Source organism: Nipponia nippon, unplaced genomic scaffold (genome assembly GCF_047370975.1).
Source record: "Nipponia nippon isolate SJK-2023a ecotype South Korea unplaced genomic scaffold, ASM4737097v1 scaffold_4, whole genome shotgun sequence".
Lineage (NCBI taxonomy): Eukaryota > Metazoa > Chordata > Aves > Pelecaniformes > Threskiornithidae > Nipponia > Nipponia nippon.
Genome location: NW_028262358.1, coordinates 57,818,426 through 57,838,041, shown reverse-complemented (window position 1 = coordinate 57,838,041; position 19,616 = coordinate 57,818,426). Strand labels below are relative to the sequence as shown.

General features: G+C 36.4%; 2 protein-coding genes across 12 annotated transcripts in view; one reads left to right on the top strand and one right to left on the bottom strand.

Moving 5' to 3' along the window:
* The window catches only part of TFB1M (transcription factor B1, mitochondrial), a 28,826-nt gene that overhangs the window by 4,932 nt on the left and 4,278 nt on the right, over positions 1-19,616 (top strand). For 10 of the 11 annotated variants that reach the window (XM_087773437.1, XM_087773433.1, XM_087773432.1 and 7 more), the window contains 3 exons: positions 1,942-2,050; positions 3,768-3,919; positions 9,156-9,275. In XM_087773437.1, coding sequence (XP_087629563.1) covers positions 1,942-2,050; positions 3,768-3,919; positions 9,156-9,275 — 381 coding nt within the window. The remainder of the gene's footprint in view (positions 1-1,941; positions 2,051-3,767; positions 3,920-9,155; positions 9,276-19,616) is intronic. The other variant, XM_087773428.1, reaches the window with a different exon arrangement.
* Positions 10,312-19,607, bottom strand: CLDN20 (claudin 20). Its single transcript, XM_087773438.1, has 2 exons — positions 15,514-19,607; positions 10,312-13,660 (listed from the first exon to the last, which is right to left on the bottom strand). The coding sequence occupies exon 2, from the start codon at positions 13,566-13,568 to the stop codon at positions 12,909-12,911; it is 660 nt and encodes a 219-aa protein (XP_087629564.1). The 5' UTR covers positions 13,569-13,660; positions 15,514-19,607; the 3' UTR covers positions 10,312-12,908.

Below are 19,616 nucleotides of genomic sequence, written 5' to 3'. Positions count from 1 at the left end.
CCTCCCGGTGCCATATGCCCTAATAGTTGTTAGGCTGGAAAGATTTACGAGGAGAGAAAGGGCGCGCTCAGCCAGAGAATCGATTGAATATAGAATTCTTCCAGGAACACTATTTCATTTTTTTAAACTATGCCCTTTATGTTTTCTTCATGTCCTTTTGGTTGTGTGTGAAGAACAAGAGGATTTGTATGATGGGGAATCACTTGGCTCGTGTGCTTGGTGCACAAGAGTTCCTGGAACTGTGTTAGCTGCACACATTGGCCTTGAAAGGGAGAAAGTTTCAGTGGGTTTCTGAGTCTTTATTTCAAATTAGGAATATACAACTGTGATTTTTCTCCTCACAAATTAAATGCAGTTCTCAATTATGTTAAGTGTGGTACTCAAAAAACCCCAAACTCCTCTTCACATGAAAACTATTATTAAGAAACATTATAACATATGTTAATAATCCATTATTGTGTAGGCAGCTGTCTGCTTCCTCTTATGCTATTTTCTAACTTTATTGATCTTACATTATCTTTCATCCTGTTATAGCATTTATAACAGCTTCAAAGAAAGATTTGACAAGTCATGGCAGATTAGTGAATTTTTATGCCATATAATTGCTAGTGTAATGCTGAAAAATCCGTTAAGTGGTTTGGAGTTGAGGTTAGATTTATTTTTTCTATTTGGAAATAATTGCACTTAAAACATGTAGGAACACTTAGTTTTTAGTTAAGCTTTTTTTTTTTTTAGTACTCTACACAAAATTTAGCTGTTTTGATGGTAAAAAAACTCTTTTACTCAAAAAAATTTCATGCAAACATTTTGTGAACAATATGAGAAAGCAGCAGTTTCCTTTAGCTCAGAGACCTGTAAAAGCTGTTTGTGCCCTTGAGCATATAAATATGATTCAGATTGAAGATGGAACTGACAATGGTGAGCAGTTTATTTCAGCAGTTAAGCCACTAGCACTTAACTGTTCATGGATTTGGATTTCTGTGCAAAAGCAAAATTGTTCTTTAAGCCATTTTTCATTATTCTGACTTAGGAACAATAAATATCCCCAAATGTCATCTTTATAAAAGTTGACTTTGCTTTTGAATTGTGCTGTTTGTGCATGGTTTCATACTGTAAGAGAAAAGATTAGTATAACACTAAAAATCTTAACTAATTTGATTGTGTAAACTGACACCAGAAATGAAAGAATTGCTCATCAAGCTACAGTCAGTTCTGAGTTTTCATTTCAGCCTTTATTAAATACTAGATAAGCTGCACAAGTGGGATAGAGAAGTTGACAACAGAATGGATTTTGTAATGGCTAAAAAGATACAAATTTTTGAGATTTTCTCTACTGTTACTGGTACTCATTCTCTCATTTTTTGGGAAGTCCTTGGTTTCTAATGGTGTGAGTTCAGACTACTACAGGGAGTATTAAGGGAATCTTTCCCCCATTTTTTATGTAAATTTAAAAATGACTGAATATTTATGCAGCCTTGTATCACATATGGCTAAAATTGGATAATAGACCCTACAGCTGCAGGGGAAACAGAATAAACAACATGAGCCTTGTTTCTGTAGGTAATGGATCTAAAAACTTCTCAAAACCTGCTGTTTGCATTATTACTTAAATCAGGTGGGGTCCTGTTAGTGGCCCAGGGTTTGTTAATTATCCTTGTTGAAGAGACTCTTAGTGGTCTTTTCAGGTTTAAATTCCCTATTAAGAATTCTACAGCTGTAAATAGTAAGCATTTACAGAATCACACATTAAATTTTTTTCCATTAGTGTTTGCTTTTTGAAAGTAAATACTTACTAATAGTGTGCTCAGTTTTAACTACTATTGTGCTTTTTTGTATATTGAAGATAAATATATAGCAATCATTTCATTCCTGCTGTGGCTGAAACTGGAAATCAGTTTGGTTAATACTCACTGTGAATTCTGCTTGCTTGCTTACGAACAGATGTTATCTGAAGCAGCTCCAGGAAAAGTGCGCATTGTTCATGGAGATATCCTGACATATAAGATGGACAAGGCTTTTCCAAAGCACTTAAAAAAGAACTGGGAGGACGGTTAGTATTTGGATTTGGTTTATTTCATTTTTAAGGCTTCTGAGTTAGTCTTAAGGGTAGTGCTAGAGTTGGAGTTCACTCAGTGCAGGTGTTCCTCTCTTCTGGTACCTTTTGAAAGTAAGAAGAGAGAGATGAGCTACCTTTCTTCCTTTCTAGAAGGAAACAGAGATAATGTTTCTCTTCTAAGACAAAACAGTGGAATTTGTGTAACATTCACCTTAGTCAATGTTGAGGAGCTTTGCAGTTACTAACCTTAGGGTATCTTGACTGTACAATAATGACTCTTGGAAAGTATAAAAGCAAATCAAATGGTATACTTTCTCCCCAACTTCTTTCTCTTCTTGAAGAAGTCAGAAGTCACCACTGCTGTTGTTCCACTGAAGAAATTTCTGTATCTTGCTTTGAAACTTTTAGGAAATTTGACCTTTCTAATCAGAGATTTGGAGTTTTTTTCCAAATATGAGGTTCTTGTAGGACTGGATTGCACCTCCCTTTTAAAACATGTAACATTATTAGATAAATAGGAGATGACCTCCCAGGCCCCTTTTCCAAATCTCTTAATTTAAGGTAGAGTCACTGCCTGCCGTGCCTGAAGAACAGTAAACTGCTTTCTGACTTAGGACATAAAAGACCATGACACATTATGTTCACCTTGAAAAATTCCATGCTGTATTTGCCTCATTGCAAAAAGTAAGTGCTTCACAAAACAAAGCTCTGAGCAAATGCATGTATGAAGCTGTGGTGCAGTTTTTAAAAATGTACCTTTCTTGAACATACATATAAGTCGTTGTCTTTGGAGCTAACTAATTAGAGGTAAGATACACTTTTTCTGTATTATTGCCATATGAAAATCTGAAAGGCTGGTGGGTTTCAGAAAGATACTTAGCCATCTCTGATAGATGTGTAATATCACAAATATGCTAGAAATAGCACAGCCTAAAAAGTGCATAATAAGCAAAGTGTGCCAGAAAACCAGCTTGAATTTGATATTATAATCTCTTATTCATGTTATTAAATGCTGTAGTAGCTAAGAAACAACACACTTGCTTTTGTTTTATCCGCTTCTATTGCTCTCCTGCCTAGACATAAGGATCCCTGCTACTGAAATGCCTGCTTTGTGTTGTGCAACACATATATACTGTTATGATAGATAATTGAACAATGCATAGAACTTCTTATGGGTAAGTCTTGTACTTGCTCTAAGACTTTTTAGATTTCACAAGACTCTATACAGAAGGAGAGCTCTGTCCAGTTTGAGCTAGGTGATTGTTTTGGGGATTATGAAGACTCAGTAAAATGGCCTGGGAGGAAATGTGTCGAACAGAAGGATGAGTGTGGCTATTTACTCTGTACCTAATAGTCATAGTTTAAAATCATGGAAACACTCTTGTAGCTTTGCTGTTGTTACAGTTTTGCTATTCTGGAATAGCTCAGCTGAATCTGCTAATCAGCTGAAAGCTACTGATTTATTCAAACGTAAATGAGAACCAAATCTAACCACTTTTTTCCAACTAGTTACTGAGAATAGTAACACAGTTTTGTCAGTATAAGACAAGTATAAATGGAAAGGCATAATTTTGGCGTGGCATGATAAAAATTGTTTTCATATTTTAAGTCTATGTTGATATGCACATATCTTTTACTTACATGTTCTTTCGTGACAAAATCTTATCCAAAACTTTTTGACAGTTATTTTTCTTCCATCGAATGTTAACAGAGCCACCAGATATACATATCATTGGGAATCTGCCCTTCAGTGTTTCAACTCCTCTAATCATCAAATGGCTGGAAAATGTTTCCAAAAAAGATGGACCTTTTACTTATGGCAGGACACAGATGACATTGACTTTTCAGAAGGAAGTTGCAGAGGTAATACGTTGGTGTTTTCCCAAAATTTTACAGATGCTAAATTGAACAAAATTTTGTTTACATGCAACCTTTTGTTTAAAAGTACAAAACCAATCTTAGTTGGCTTTAAAAAGAGAGGAAAGAGTTGGTTCAATTTTTAGTTTGTGTGGCTGTAAATTATGAATTTTAATGTTGAATTAATAATCTGCTCTGATGCCTTCACAGCACATAAATTTTTTTTCTTTAAATATCTTATGGAGGCATATATTTCCTTGAGGTACTTAATCTGTTCTTTTCTGAAGTCTGATTTCTTCGACATGAATAGATTCTACAACACTCTTCTGTTTTTAAATATCTTTCTTCTCTCACAGTCATTCATGCAGCATTTCATCAGTCTGTGGTTTTTTTTTTTACCTTCCAGTCACCTCAAGAAATACACTCATAGTTATTTCCTTTGCCCTCTTAATTAAAAATGATCTTTAGAAAAGACACCTTCCTTGAAATGAGGAAAAATGGAACATTAGCATTATTTCCAGTTGTGATTAAGCACTTAAAACGCAGGGAGTTTTTGTCAAGACCATGGAAACGGACTCTGGCTTTTTTGAACAAGACTTGATATCAGAATTATTAATGGATTGCTGCCAGCCTTGTGTGTGTAAAAAGGCGTCCTTTGAGTTCTGTCACAGCAAGAGCAAATTGAGATTTCACTTTGTCTCGGTAGTTAGATTCTCAAAGAAGGCCACGCTGATCTGCTATGTAGTAGTGTTAATTCTAGATCAGTTGATAATAGGTTGACTTACTCCCCGAAGTTTTCAGACTTAACAGTTTATTTCTGTTGCCACTGCATGAAACATACCATAACAGAGAGGCTGGAAGACTTTTTGCTTTGTATGTATGAAAGTGGTATGGCTTCTTACGAGCATATCACTTGCTTTTAAATAAAATAGAAAAAGGAATTGCACACCAGTCTGAAAACTGAATTTCCATCTAATTATTCCCGTGTTCGTAAATATCTGTTTTTCCTAACTGTGTGTGTTGTTTTAATTTTAATGTTTCAGAGTAAAAATTCTGATAGGAAAATTTTGCTGAGGTTTTTTGGGTACATAAATTAGTAATAATTATATATGCAAGTGGGATGTCTGCTGTCATTTTTTGGGGTCATAGAAAACTACATCATGCTGTCATTACTCTAGCCCTGCAATCAAGATTCAAGGCAAGTACTGAAGTATTTCCAGTAGGTGGCTCTAGAGAACACCAGGGACAAACATTTAGTATGAAATAAACTAGATTTCTTAATTCAGTTCTGAGCTCATGTGGTTTCAGGCATTAAAAAAATCCAGATCTGTTTTCCAGAAGGACTTCATGTCATTTGAGATTACACCTTGTTGCAAAATATGGCTAATGGACTATGACAGAAAATGCAAAGTGATGATGGGTAAGATGCAAAGCTTTGTGACAGAAGTGAAAAAATAGGCCTAGCAATGAGTGGGAGCATAAATGCACTCTGTACTTTATATAGCTGTAACCAGATGCATAAACCATTGCTGACATGCAGATTATAGTGCTTCTGCACCCAGCACAGCTCAATGAGATGCAAAATACCATGCACTCTTAAGTTCCTTGTACTTAGAACACTGAGAAGTTAGAAACACTGGGAAATTGAATATGGTGTTTGATGTCATGCAACAGTGTTAACTGTTGTTGAGTTTACATTCTGGGATCTTGTTCTTACGTCTATCTAAACATAGATATTCCATTGAAGACAAAATCATTCATAGTTTCTGGTTTGTGTTTCCATAATTGATTTGACATCATGAAAACCTCATTTGAGAGAGACTATTTTGTTCTATGAGTAGGAGAAAGGATGATAATCAAAATCTGTGTCTTTTTTCTGGCCCTCTGGAGTTGCTTAGGTTAACCATTGTAATTTGGCATATACAGGCATATTCAGTACAAGGAAATAGGGAACAGTGTAATGCAGAAAAATAAGTTGCTACTGATATTTTATGTGTCTGTGGATTTCTTGAAAGGAAAATGTCTTATACTCAAAAGTTTGATGTCCTCACTGGATGTTTCTAAGCTAAGAGCCTAAATATCAAAGTCTCAGTGTATATGTCATAAGCTCACTAGAAGGGTAAGATGCTGTCATGGAATAGATCAATGTGCTTTATAATCAATTAAGATAACTTGATGTTAACAGTAAGAAAATAAAGCAACATGCTGTGTTATTTATGGTCAAGCTCATTTTTGCTAGTGTAACAGGTAGAAAATACCTTTGCCTTTCTTGCTGGTGGTAGTTTCCTGCTTTTCTGTTTCCTTGTAGCACAGCTACGTTGGCAGGAGTTATGTCAGTCTAGACCTATTACTGCAGACCACTCTGCTCTGATATGTTTTGATGACATTGATTAAAACTGTTGATGAGAACCAGCAGTTATATACTGAATTCTAAGGCCTATTAAGGAGGATAAGGATGGATATCCACAGCAGTAAAAATGACACTTTTAAGTGTTGAGCAGATAATTTTGTCTCTCTGTAGTTTACATTCATAAAATTGTTACTAACTTTGTGGCTAAGAATTTTCACGTTGCCCAGAATTCCTCAGTGCTTCACCTCGAATCTGCCACCTGGGCCCCTGGCCCACTTCCATTAAAATGAGTCATATTTTAGTTTAAATAGAAGATCTTTGTCAGTCTCTAATTTTGAGTAAAACTGGGCAGAGAGAGTAGTTTGCCTGAACTGCTCTGCCAACACGATCTGCAGGCTGGGAGGTGGAGTGCTAAACTGTTAGATATTGAGAAGACGGGCATGTTAGAAGAGCAGAATACTTAATCATTTTGTATCTAACACTGCTGTCTATTTAGAACACTAGGCAAAAGGTGCTAATAAAGTGGAATATAGTTCAGATTTTAGAGCAGCAAACAGAAGAAAAATTACCGTTATGTTTTCGTAACTGATATAGGTTAAATATAAATACTTATGTTCTAAAAAAAAGTTGTTTTGCAGAAAGTGGTTTGTGTACTAAAATGTGTTTAACATTCCTTTTTATGGTCATCTTTGCCAGTCTAATTCTTCATGTAGGTTAATTCCTGTGACAGATTTTTGCAGATTCATTGATAACAGGGTTTTAATATGTGTTTATGAAAAGCACAATTGTATGGTATGGCTTACTGAAGAACAAAACAAATAGTTGTTCCTAAGGTAGTTACTGAGAGTGCTTGATAGTGAGCGGCGTTAGAAGATATGTCAAGTACCACCTTGACTGTATTCCAGCTTAGGCTTCAGACTCTTTGTTTTGCTTCATGCCTTGTTAAAATTTTACTAATGGATGCAAAAATGTTACCCAGTTAGCTGAACTCCAGCGTGGTTTACTTAGTGCAGTTTCAGATGCTATGCATATTTTAAAAGTAGGGCCACAGAAAATTTTGAGAACTGAGGGGAAGAAACCTACAAAAATAGGTCAGGTTGCAGAAGTATGGGGACAGACTTTTTAGCAGGGCCTGTTGCGATAGGACAAGGGGTAATGGTTTTAAACTAAAAGAAGGTAGACTCAGACTAGATATAAGGAAGAAATTTTTTACAGTGAGGGTGGTGAAACACTGGAACGCGTTGCCCAGAGAGATGGTAGATGCCCCATCCCTGGAAACATTCAAGGTCAGGCTGGATGGGGCTCTGAGCAACCTGATCTAGTTGAAGATGTCCCTGCTCATTGCAAGGGGGTTGGACTAGATGGCCTTTAAAGGTCCCTTCCAACCCAAACTATTCTATGATTCTATTCTATGAGGATATGCTCAGCATTTTTGCATTCCTTGAGCAGTGCCATACACTGGTATGTTCCTGCTGATGTGGTTGAAATGGTTACTGCCCAGAGGTGGATGATGCTAAGTTATCCCTTCTGTAGGTGAGAAGCAGGACCTAACTGCCTGAGACTTCTTAGATTGTTTTGGGGGAAGTAAAGACTGGCTTGTTTGAATTGGCATTGGAAGGACTACAAGCATTGTCATTAGGTCTGTTTCATTTCCACTGCAGAGGTTAAGGAAGTGCATATCTGATTGCATTGTTAGACTTTGCAGCCTGTTGTTTTTTTTTTTTTTTTTTCAGAGAGTAACAACAATGGTGGATAGAATTTTTTAATAGGTTTCCTCTGAAACAATAACAAAGGTAGTTTTAAATGCTGATGTAGGCAGAATGAATCACTGAGCTTTCTTTCTGAGAAGTCGTTGAAAACTGTTCTATTTGCTCTATGCCGATACTTAAACTGCATTTCAGGAGAGTTGTTTAAAAAAAAAATTAAAACTTGAGCAATAGGTTTAATTTTATTTTTCAGGAATAGTTTTAATAACCATGGCAGCCTTTAATGAGTAGGCTTTTCATCCGAAGCTACATGATGTACAGATGTTACCAGCTATGCAAATTGGTTTTCATGTTTTATTTTTTATTAAGGTAGTGGTAAATAAGTACAGGAATCTTCCAAATTCTGTTTCTGCATAGTTAGTATAATGTCTTTCACCATTTGAGACTTGTTTTACTGGGTGCTTTTTTACATTTAAATCTCATTTGTGCTAGCAGAACACACAGAACATGTTTGTTGCCAGGTCATGAAAGTGTAGAAAACCTCTGTCCAGGCTACTTTTTTGATAATCTTTGTAAGAAATTTCTTGGGAAAATCATAGAATTACTAAATTGAGCTTTAAGTATTAAAAGCTCTTACTGTTAGGTATTCTAAATTTATGTAAAGTAGATCCAGCTTCCTTGCATATATTGTAAGCGTAGACCAGTTAATAATGAAGAAATTTTGGTTTCTGTCTGATTTTTGAGTTTATGGAGCTTTTTTTCACCTTGACAGAGGAAAAAATAGTAATATTTGATACAGAAACAGTGGAAGGAAAGGATATGAGAATACTGTCAGCTGGTGTTATGTTTGTTTTGAATCCTGCAGTCAGAATAGTTTGTTTTCTCTTTTGCCCATACAAAATTCTTTTGACATTCATTAAGTTCTGCAGAAGTTCAAGGAGCTCCTTTTCATGTGCATTTGATTGCAGGACTGAGGTTGTAAATTAGCATGGTATCTTAGTGAAATGCTGCTACCTTGGAGAAAAAAATTCTACATGACCTGGGCATAAACTTTGATAGGAGGTCTTAACAATTGGGTTTTTTTAATTTGTCTTTGCCTTTGATTATACCGAAAATCAAGCTTTAATGTAACTGACCAGTCGGTCAATTCAGTTTCACTGATTTACATGTTTTGATTCTTCAATAGAGGCTTACAGCTAATCCAGGAGGTAAGCAACGTAGCAGATTGTCCATCATGTCTCAGCATCTCTGCACTGTTGAAAACTGTTTCATAATTCCAGGTCAAGCCTTTGTTCCAAAGCCAGAGGTAAGTTTTGATGTATTTCTTTGGGTTTTTTCTTAATTTGTCAGTCAAGCAATATATCTGATTTTGAGTAAGGAACACAGTTGGATGCTGTAGTTCATCACCTCCATACTACGAAGTGGAGTGATGTGAAAGATTCCTGTAAATGAAGCATACTTGGTTCAAGAAGATCCTTACTTCTTGGTTCCTCAGAACCTGGCTTTGACCCTCAAGCCTATCCGCTAGATCAGCATACTTCTTTGGGTGTTTCTGGAGAAGGAGATTAGGATTTAGTGACAGGATAGTCTGCTAGGATTGTAGCATCTTTGGAAAGCCTGCTGTTTTACAGTTCGCATTTATAAACAGTTTGGGAATTGTGCCTAGAAAATTTGATGGGTCTTTTGAAAGACCCTGGTAAATAAAAGCTTTTCATTTGTCATCTTTGTCAAAGATCTCTAATTTTACCATGTCTATAATCTTTATGTTTCACCCTACTCATATTTAGCATATTTAACTCCCTCCTATTTGCTGTAGCACTTTGTCACCTACATCCCACTGCCTGTTTAAAAAAAGTAGCAATATTTTCTCCCTCCTATCGGCTCTTCAGTGAGTAGAGGAGAACAGTTTCTTTGCTGTCCTCTTATCTACTGCTACTGGTTTTTGTTAATAGCCATTATGATTACAGGAATCAAGAATTAATAAATTGAACTGCATTTTGGATGAGAATGTATGTTCTTTTTTTGTTTGTTTTTTTTTGTTTGTTTTGTTTTTTTTTAAATGTTTGCCTGACACTGAGAGGTCTGTTTCACGTGGAAATCTAATAATTCTTTTTTAGAAATTAACTTGTAGCTTCTGAAAGTTCTTCTTAAATAGTTGGTTCAGCACATCAATACATCCCCCTTCCCCCTTACAACAGTCTGTCTCTTGGTCTTTTTACTCTTCAGGCTTATCTCTTGAGAACCTTTGGAAGGTCATTCTCTCTCTTTTATCGCAATTAATTTTAAGGCCTCTATCTGGGCATATTCTGAGGATGATTAAAATTCTTTTTGGTTTTTCAATGGTGGATACAGTTTGAGGGCATAGTAGAGCTAGTGTAGTCAAAAGTCTTGTGCAGACTGTCTCAGAATTGGGAAGCTGTAACTGGTATTCCCATTTTCCTGTACTGAAAAGGCCATGGTTGACTGAGAGAGCGGTAACTCATAGAGTTGTGACAAATGTCTTGGTATAAGCAAATCCTACAGTTAGTTGGTGCTCTGTTGACTAAAAAAGGCAGTACCACTAAAGGCAAGCATATTTTTATTTAATATATTCCTTTGAGTTAAAGCAAGTATTGCATATATTGCAAAAGCAGGAAGTACAAATTTTTCAGCCAGACCTGGCACCTGTTTTCACTATATTTTGTTTCCTTCAAACTCCTGTTTAGATTGATCTTTTATTTTGTCCCTGTTCTTTTAGCTGTAGACTGACTTGTGGGTTTAGATATTACCGTTCCTGATCGAATCTTTGTTTTCTTGGAAAGCTCTTGCAGCGTATTGTGAATGAAGTGGCTCAGTGCTTGGTTTTCATTTCATAGGTATACAAAGAAGTTCATGTACTTCTGTATAAAGTTGTAGGAAGAAAAATTTGCTGCTTATGGAACTGGTGATTACTTCATTTTGCTCATAATATGCAATTGTTACCTTTTTCTTATGCCCTCTTGTAAAAACGCCTTTGGTTCTTGTTTTAGAAATGTTGGTTTTAATTCACATACTCAGCAATGATCACACAGCTTAGTGTCACGTCAAACCCCTTACTAGAGGCGGAGATGCATGGTTTTGGGAATGAGTTGTTTACCTTATTTGCTCAGTGAATGAATATTATTTTAACAATACCTATGAATATTGAGACATCAAAGACTCTTGGTTTATGGAATGGAACGGTGCTGCACAGTATTGTGTCCAAGCAAAGAAAACTTGGCTTTTTTGGTCATAGTTAAGTCTCTGCAGTATTGATAGCTGCTGATATTAGCATTAGGAATAGTACAAAACAAGCTCCTTGATGAATACATAGGAACTCAAAATGGCTATGTAACAGTAGTAATACAAACAAGATGTAATTCCATTCTAGGTATATTAGAATAAAGACTCTTTACATATTAGATGCATAAAACATTTCACTTTCTCAAATGCTATAACAGAAGATCTCACTTTTTCAAACAAACTATGCATATAACGTTAAGGCCCCTTCATACTGTTCTAGTGAATTTCAGGCTAATAATATGGGAAATGAAAGTTGTGTATAAATATGCAAAATAAATAGCAGTTGGTTTTGTTGAAAGACTCATCCAGCATTATCATATTCCTAAATTTAAAGGCCTGTATCATATCTCCTTTTCATTCCCTTACCTAGGCTAGTAGATTAACATCAATTTGATTCTCATTTAGGGAAGCATTTAGATAGAACATACTCTGCCAGTGACCATTACAAAACAAAACTTGTGTGTTGAAAGAAAAGGTTAAAGGATCTAAGATTATTACTGAAAATAAGGGGGTTAAGAAAATAAATTTAAAAGAAGAAGCTGTCTCTTTATCACCATTGTATATTACATTTTACAGTAATAGAATACATGGGAGTGGGCCTGAAACAGACCTTACTGGAATAACTAAAAAGACTTCTGAAGTTCTTTCAGAAGGCCAGAAATGTAGAAGACAATAAATGGCAGCTGTATCATTTGAGCTACTTTGAGCAAGTATAAGCTAGAACGCTCCCGGATTTTTCTGGAACACAGATATTTAGTTTGTATCCTGTGTGTTACAGTTTGCAGGTGTTTCCATAGTCATGGTTACATTTCTGTTGTTGTATTGCTCCTCAAATATAACATTCATTGTGTAGTGATAGATTAGTAGCAATTGGTGAATGCCCAATAGACGTTTCTTTAACAATAATAAATGAAACCCACAGCAGGTGGCAGTTTGGGGCGGGAGAGCCATTTTTGGCAAGATCTGAATGGTACTGCTGATTCTTCAGCCTGATATGCAGAATATACAATGCAGCTAAGGTTTGGGGCTATGGGTTTTTGTTGTGGTTTTTTTGGTTTGGTTTTTGTGTGTGTGTGTTTTTGTTTGGTTTTGTTTTTTTAAAAAAAATCTAGTTACCAAGGCAATTTAGAACTGAAAATGAAAGGCAGATGCATCTGTTACTTAAAAGCCATTAAATTGGGCTTCTTGGGCAGAGTGGTTGGTTTTTTTTTTCCTTGCATCATAATTAAAACAAAGATAAAAATGTAAAATACACTATAAAACATTACATGTTATTGATAGCCTGATTTGTGAAATAGAAAGCAGTTAGTTTTTGAGCATCTTTGCTGTAACAAGCCATCAGTACGTTGATTGTACTGTCAGTTATGTTTTAAAATAGTTTCTTTTTCTTCAATCAATGTTACTTGGAAAGTCAAAAAGAATGCTTTGAAAAATCAACAAAAAAAAGTAGTCTTGTAGCAGACTTAAGCATTGTTTCCTACTTAATTCTTTTTGTGGATGCTGCTATAAATGAAATACCTTGCTTAAACAGAATTGCAACCCAGATATAAGAAAAGTTAAGTGCTATGTTACACATTCTTTGAAATAATCAAACTACACTTAGCACAGAAAAAGCCTCAATGGATAGAAATAACTGTATTTACACATAGTCCTGCAGGTTGTAACCTGCGTTGCTCTCCTGCTCTGTGGATGGGAAATGGTGCTGCTTTGGAGGGTAAATCCATGCTCCTTGCTGCTTTTTAAAACAGGAGGTGCAGAAGATCACACCTGCGATAAGCAGAAACCCTGCTGAAATGAATCCTGTATAAACCGCTCCTCCCGGTTCATGTTTACTGCTCTCTGGAATGGTCTGGTCCAGGAAACTTGAAATAATTTCTCTCGTGTACCAGGATGTTGGTACTAATCCAAAGATCCCTGCAAGAATGAAGCAGACTCCTCCAGCAAAACAAGCGTGACTTTTGCTGTCAGTGTCCCCTCCCAACTTTGTGCATTTCATTCCAACTGTAGTGATGCAGATCCCAAAGGCCGATAGGATACAAGACAGTACCATGGTGGTCCGTGCAGCCTGGATGTAGACGGGGAGAGAGAGAACAGAGTATTTCAGGGTACAGCTAAACATCCCAGTGCTGTACCACGTGCAGTCCATCCAAAGTCCTTGCATCTGTGTTATAGCTGTTATGATGTTTGAACCAACATCTGCATTTACCTTCCAGTTTGGGAGCAAGGTGGCTGCGATATCTCCAAAAACACCAAACACAGCCAGAATAAAAGCAAAGAACTGCAGACTTGCTGATGCCATGATGATTATCTGCTGCCACCTTTTGCCTGCCCGTTTCTCTCTCGTAAATGAGTGTAACTGGTTGGTAGCTTTGGAGCCAAGGCTGTAGCTCTCTGTGTAATAGGGAGGGGGGAGAAGTGCGAGGGGGGAAGAAAAAGAAATCAGCAAACAAAAAAAAGCTTGCATTTAAAATTAGAGCTATCCGAATGAGTATCTGAACATGACCCTGCAGCAGATGAGAGCAGCTGAGCAGCTGTACACAAGGTACTTGAACATAAATGACAGCAAATGGACAGTGTTTCAGAATTGCTTGCAAGAAGGAGCTGCTGCCCGATTTCATACGCGATTGCAAGCCATCAAGCAAAACTTATTTTACTGGTGTTGTTTTTGGTAATAGTATACAGATTGCAGGCTTACTAGAGAAATATACATTGTAAATGGAGCATTAGAAACTTGCACATTAGAAGTCATTGTGGAAAAACGCTGTGGTAGAAAATATATTGTACTCTTCAAGTACCTTTTTTAAGTGCGTTGATGGCTGTAGTCAGCTCCTGTTGATTATTTTATAACAATGAACATTGATAATATTATCTTTTGTTTAAAGTATGGTTAAAGGTAACCCTTTATTTCAGTTATTTAAATATTGTCTGTTCTTTTGTTTAATAACTGTTATGAAATTTCCTGGTTTTGAAACAGAATAAGATTGAATTTAATTTTTGCAGTATTTTCACAACTAAGTCACGTGTGACTTTTTTAAATCAGTATTTTATTTGCAGTGAGTGATTCTCAGTCCTTGACTTAGAGCAGCAGTATCGAGCAAGTCATAAGAGCGAATATGATCTGCTTTTGTCTATAAAATAAAATACTGTTTTTAACGCTGATACGGAACAACTCAGTTGTGTAAATGCTTTTTTTTTTTTTAATCGGTCACTTACCTGTCTGAAATCATTTACAAATTTGCCATGAAGTGGCAGTTTTAAAAATTCATTTAAAAAACCTCCCTGCTATTCTTGCATAAAGAGTCACATTTCATTTGACAGATGAGAACATTTTAGGCAGTATGATAACTGTGCACCTGGGAAGGCAGAACTGTTGCTGTTACATCAGCTGGACTGTTGGGATAGCAGATGAAGAAAAATGGTTTGAAACCTCTGTGACGAGGATTAGAAATGGTGTCCTGCCTTTTGAGTGGGGCTGCATAATTGGCAGGTTTTGTCTTTTATCAGAGCAATAGAGAAAGGGCGGTCCTCAGTCTGGATTATGCTTTCTAGGACATTCTATCTAAATATGAACAATAATATTAAAGTTGGTCTTTAGCATTAGAACTTTTTTGAAAACCCATGATAATAGGGAATAAAGTTGAAATAAGAGGAACACAAAATATCTGCAGCATTGTACTCTTATTTCAATTCATTATACATAAGACAACAAGGTTTTGATCAATATTTATTCTGTCAGTCTTTATTGGCATTCAAGTAATTGTTCAAGGATGTGCTAGCTCTGTCCAGCATATATATATTAAAAATACTTAAAGTGAGAATGTTAACAGCTACTCATTTTTAAAGTCCTGTTTCAGAGACTTGCCTATTCCCAAATCCCTTCAGTTTGTTCAGACTGTGAAGAGTTGCTGTGGCAAATACATACTGTTTGATGTATCGGGCCCATGAGAAAGATGGCTTAACTTCCTTTTACAGAAGGAACTGACATGTCTGGATAGCTCACAAATCATTCAAAAGCATATTCTGGAGCAGCTAATTAGGATCTTGAGTTAGCCTTTTTCATTGCTTGCTTTTAAAAATTTCAGCATATGCAAACATGCAAACATAAACACAAACCACTGCAAATGTAGTCATACATTACATTTAATGGGATAAACCAAATTAAAAGCATGATAAAGTCAAGTATCAGCACTGCAAGCGTGACAAAAAATACAGTTATGTTTCATTCCTGTTTGTGTAGCACTTACTGCTGGATGTGAGGTCTGAGATGTTTTCTTCACTGTAGATGTCCTGGAAAAATGCAGTTTCTCTTGAATGGAACTATCCCTTCTCATATAAAACTGCATTGGCATGTATTAACAAAATTTCTTGGAATGTTGTTTTTTTCCCTCTTCTCTACAGCGAGTGCATTACTGCTGTTTGTTCCCTCTCTTAGTTCCATCTACCCGAGAATAAAGGAGTACTTTGTTTAATGAGTTTTGTTTGACAAACGCTCAGTAAGGGAAAGCAAAGAGATTATGGAGACAAACACATGGAGGCTCTTAGTCCTAAATACATAATGATATCCACGTTCTATAATGAAAACTGAATAGTGATGAAAAGGAGTAAAATCTTGAGAATCTAGAAACTGTGTAGACTTATGGATTGGGGGGGCGGGGAGGGGAGTGGTGGCTAGGGGGGAGGTTAGGATTCATTTAAGTTGAACTGAGAGCCAGAGGGTTTTGTTGTTTGTGGGTTGTTGGGGTTTTTTTCATTACAGATAATCTTATTAAGAGTTTAAATTTCCTAGGAAAGAACTCTGCAATTTATTTTAATTTGTAATTGGAACAGCAGGACATTTCTGTTCAGCTACATGTTTCGCCTATCTCTTTTTGATAGCCTTAGCTTTCTGTAGGTCATCCTATAACTTGTTGCCTTTGTATGAGTGTACAAAAGAATGAAGGAATAAAGCTACTGCTAAGGCTTATATGGTAACTGCAGCACATGGGAGAGGTGGCCTTGACAAGTTGGTGTGTGTGAAATCAAGACGTTCGTTAGGAAAAAAGTCTTGCTGATTGCAGCAGCGATATACCCATAGGTTCTGTATCTGACTTTTGGTTTCCTGTGATCCTGTTTGGAGTTAAAGTACAGGGATTAGATTATTGCTGTTAGTGCAGCGGCACAGTTATTTTCTGCTGGAAGTGAACCAAAATGAAACCCTCACAGCAGAACAAGATCACTACAAGATACACCTAACATTTGCCTGGAGCAGACAGATAAAATGCTGGTACTGAACACTTGGGTGGGGAAAGTGTTGGCTTACAACTATCTTGGTAGGATCTCAAGCAGTCTGTTTTAATGAAGTTGTAATATGTTCTGCTTAGGTTTCAGTTCCCTATGAGTAAATTACAGCTTGAAAAAGGGTATGTGGGTTTGGTTTTAATACAGGCCTGTTGCAAGATATGTGTATTGCCCATCATGAGACCTTTATTGTCAACAATTAATAAAAATTGTCTCGTTTAAGCTTATTCTGATTTAGAGTGTTGATTTCATCAGCAAGGCAGCAGACTTCTCTGAATTTAACTGTACTGTCATGTGTTCCTCCTACCCTGCTAGAACATAAACCTTCATTGTACTGGTACGCTAAAACAGCAAAGGGTGAATAATTGCTGCACTATTGACAGTTCAGGATCTATCAGTTGAATAATTTTCATATTCATTATTTTGTAAGAATTGAGTAGTATTTTGTAAATACTTCTAACGTACTTGGTGGGGGGAAAAAAAGAGTTACTAATAAAATTATCCGCAAATTAACTTGTGTATTTTAAGTGCTGTTGTGTACTCTGTATTGGCTTTCATAATTCTACTCTCTATTTTATGCATGTTAAAAAGGTTAGGGAAAAATAGCATGTATAATTTTAAAGGAGTGGCCAATTACAAGTGAAAAGCTTTCCCCTGTATCTGTTGCCGTAGTAACCAGGCAGCTTTCCTGGGGTCCAAAGAAAACAGCGTCTATAATGGAACAAATGCTGAGAAGTGCTGTGTTTTGTTTCAGAAGCAGAAATTATTGCCCACTGGCCTTGAGACCGCAAATTGAGCTGTTGTTCTCTTAAACTGTACACTGCATCTAGATTGTGTTCTTTTTTTCTTTTCCTTCAGAAATTTTTGTTAAAGATGCAGCTCCTGCTCCCAAAGAGCCCTCATATCTCTCTCACAAGCAGTTCTGCAAAACTGAGGCGACTGTGAGATCCCAAATGGTCGCTGGTGGTTTTCTTATCCCTGATTTTGTGGGGGAAATACCTTCTTGACAAAAATGTAGATAAAAATATATGTGTGTAGATAAGCCCTTAGTATTTCTGTGCGAGGAGCCGGTTGGTTGTGTGAAGTAGGTATTTGCCCTGATCAAAAAGATAAACTTTTCTGCCACTCAATGGGAAGACAAGTTTTCGCTGCGTTCCTGTGGTCTTCCTGACGGTAGCAGCAACCTGTGGCAAGGGTAGAAGCTATGAACACATGAGAAATTCGGAAACTGCTTTGGAAAATACATTTATGCACATTTCACTGCAGATTCCGTATGTCAGGTTTTCTTTGTCACCTCATTTTTAAATAAGTTCTTGTGTCTTTACATTTTAGTAATTTAAGTATTTTTCCTGTCTTATTCTTGACTCTAGCTTTCAGAAAAGGTGGAAAAGTAGAGAAAAAACACTGTCATCTGTAACATATACTTGAGATCAGCAGTGCTAATCCTGGAAACTTGCTGTGCTTTTTTTCATCAGCACCATTAATAAGTATTTTGTTTCCTTTCTCTGGCCGGTATTTTTGTTCGGCTTTGTAAGTTCTGTCGACATGAAAAACTTAGGTTGTTTGAATTCCATCCTTTCTGTTGAAAGCAAGTACAGTACCTCTGCTGTGGAGGCAGCTGTACTGGACAGAGGTACTTCACTGCTGAGCTGTTCCCACTGGAAGTACAACAAGGATGCACGGCACCTTTGTGCCAGAAGAGTATGTCCACATCAGAGGTTACTACGATTTAATTGATTTAAAAAAAAAACCCACAAACTTACAGCAGTTTTGGTTAGAGCAGTAGAAAAAAACCTCTCTTTTTTTGAAGGTTTTTTGGGTTTTCTCCAACAATTGTACACTGAGAGTGTGCTTAGAACAGAAGCTGTTCTTTGGTCTGAGTGTTATCATCTTTTGTTTCAGTCAGAACTAGCACGTCTTCAATTTAATGTCACGTAGAATCTGTTCTATGAAGGCCAATATTGACTTTCAGACCTTTTAAAAAGAGGGATGATTGTCCATCATGTTAGCAGATTTTTTTAATAAGAGATTGAGTATTTTTAAAAGCCTGGCACTTAAAAATTTTGTTGTCATTCAGCACCAGTACTTGTACAAATTGTACAAATTTTCAATGTGTACCTCCACAGAAATTGTTCATTTTTATTGCTGTTAATATCTAGTTTGGAAGATGAACTACTTTATTCAATGTTGTGCGGAACGGGATTTTTAGCCCAGCCTGTATTTTGTAATACAGAAGTCTGAATTCAGGGCGTTTCTGTATAATACGGTATATCTGTAATTGCATGACATATTTTGTGTGTTTTATACGTATATATGTGTACATTGAAGGAACGATGTTAATTCATTGTTTTCAGACACAGCGAAAGTGACTGTTCTGAGAGCCAAGCTGATTTTAGAACCATAAAAGAATAAAACAAGCTTGAAAGAGAGCTGTGTAAAAGCATTCAAATGTAATTTTGGATGAACTGTGATACACAGTGTAAATACAGAGTTGTATGGTCACTTAAACTGAATGCAAACTTATTTCTACCTACCATTTATTTAGATAGACTAGAGTTTTAAAATCTTGATATGTTGAAAAAATAAATCCTTCGCTTACATTTTAGAAAAGCCCTAGAGCAACAGAAAACATACAGGGAATGGCTTTGATTTCTAATTATAATACCAATTTTCTTTGGCTGCCCTTCAGCCTGTATATTGAATATTTCTAATTTGTGTATCATGTCAGAATTGTCTGGTGGAAGGGATCTGAAGCAAGAAGTGCTAATTGCTTCACAGATTACATGGAAGTTGTTCTAGATGGAGGAAGTGTCTGGGGAAAAAAGTACTAAGTTGTAATGGCGTGTGAACTAATTGGAAATATGTAGATAACTAAGACTAAAATTCTGCAGGGCCTTGAAAGTTAAGCCAAATCTTTATATTCCAGTGCTATGACATTAGTCACTGCACAGCTATGGTACCTGTCACAATAATGTCTTCCTATGTTCCGCCTGTTTCCTGATGTCTAACCGGTTAACTTAGAAATAATGTGTCTCGGAGGAATATATCTGATCAAATTTATCTTTCTTTT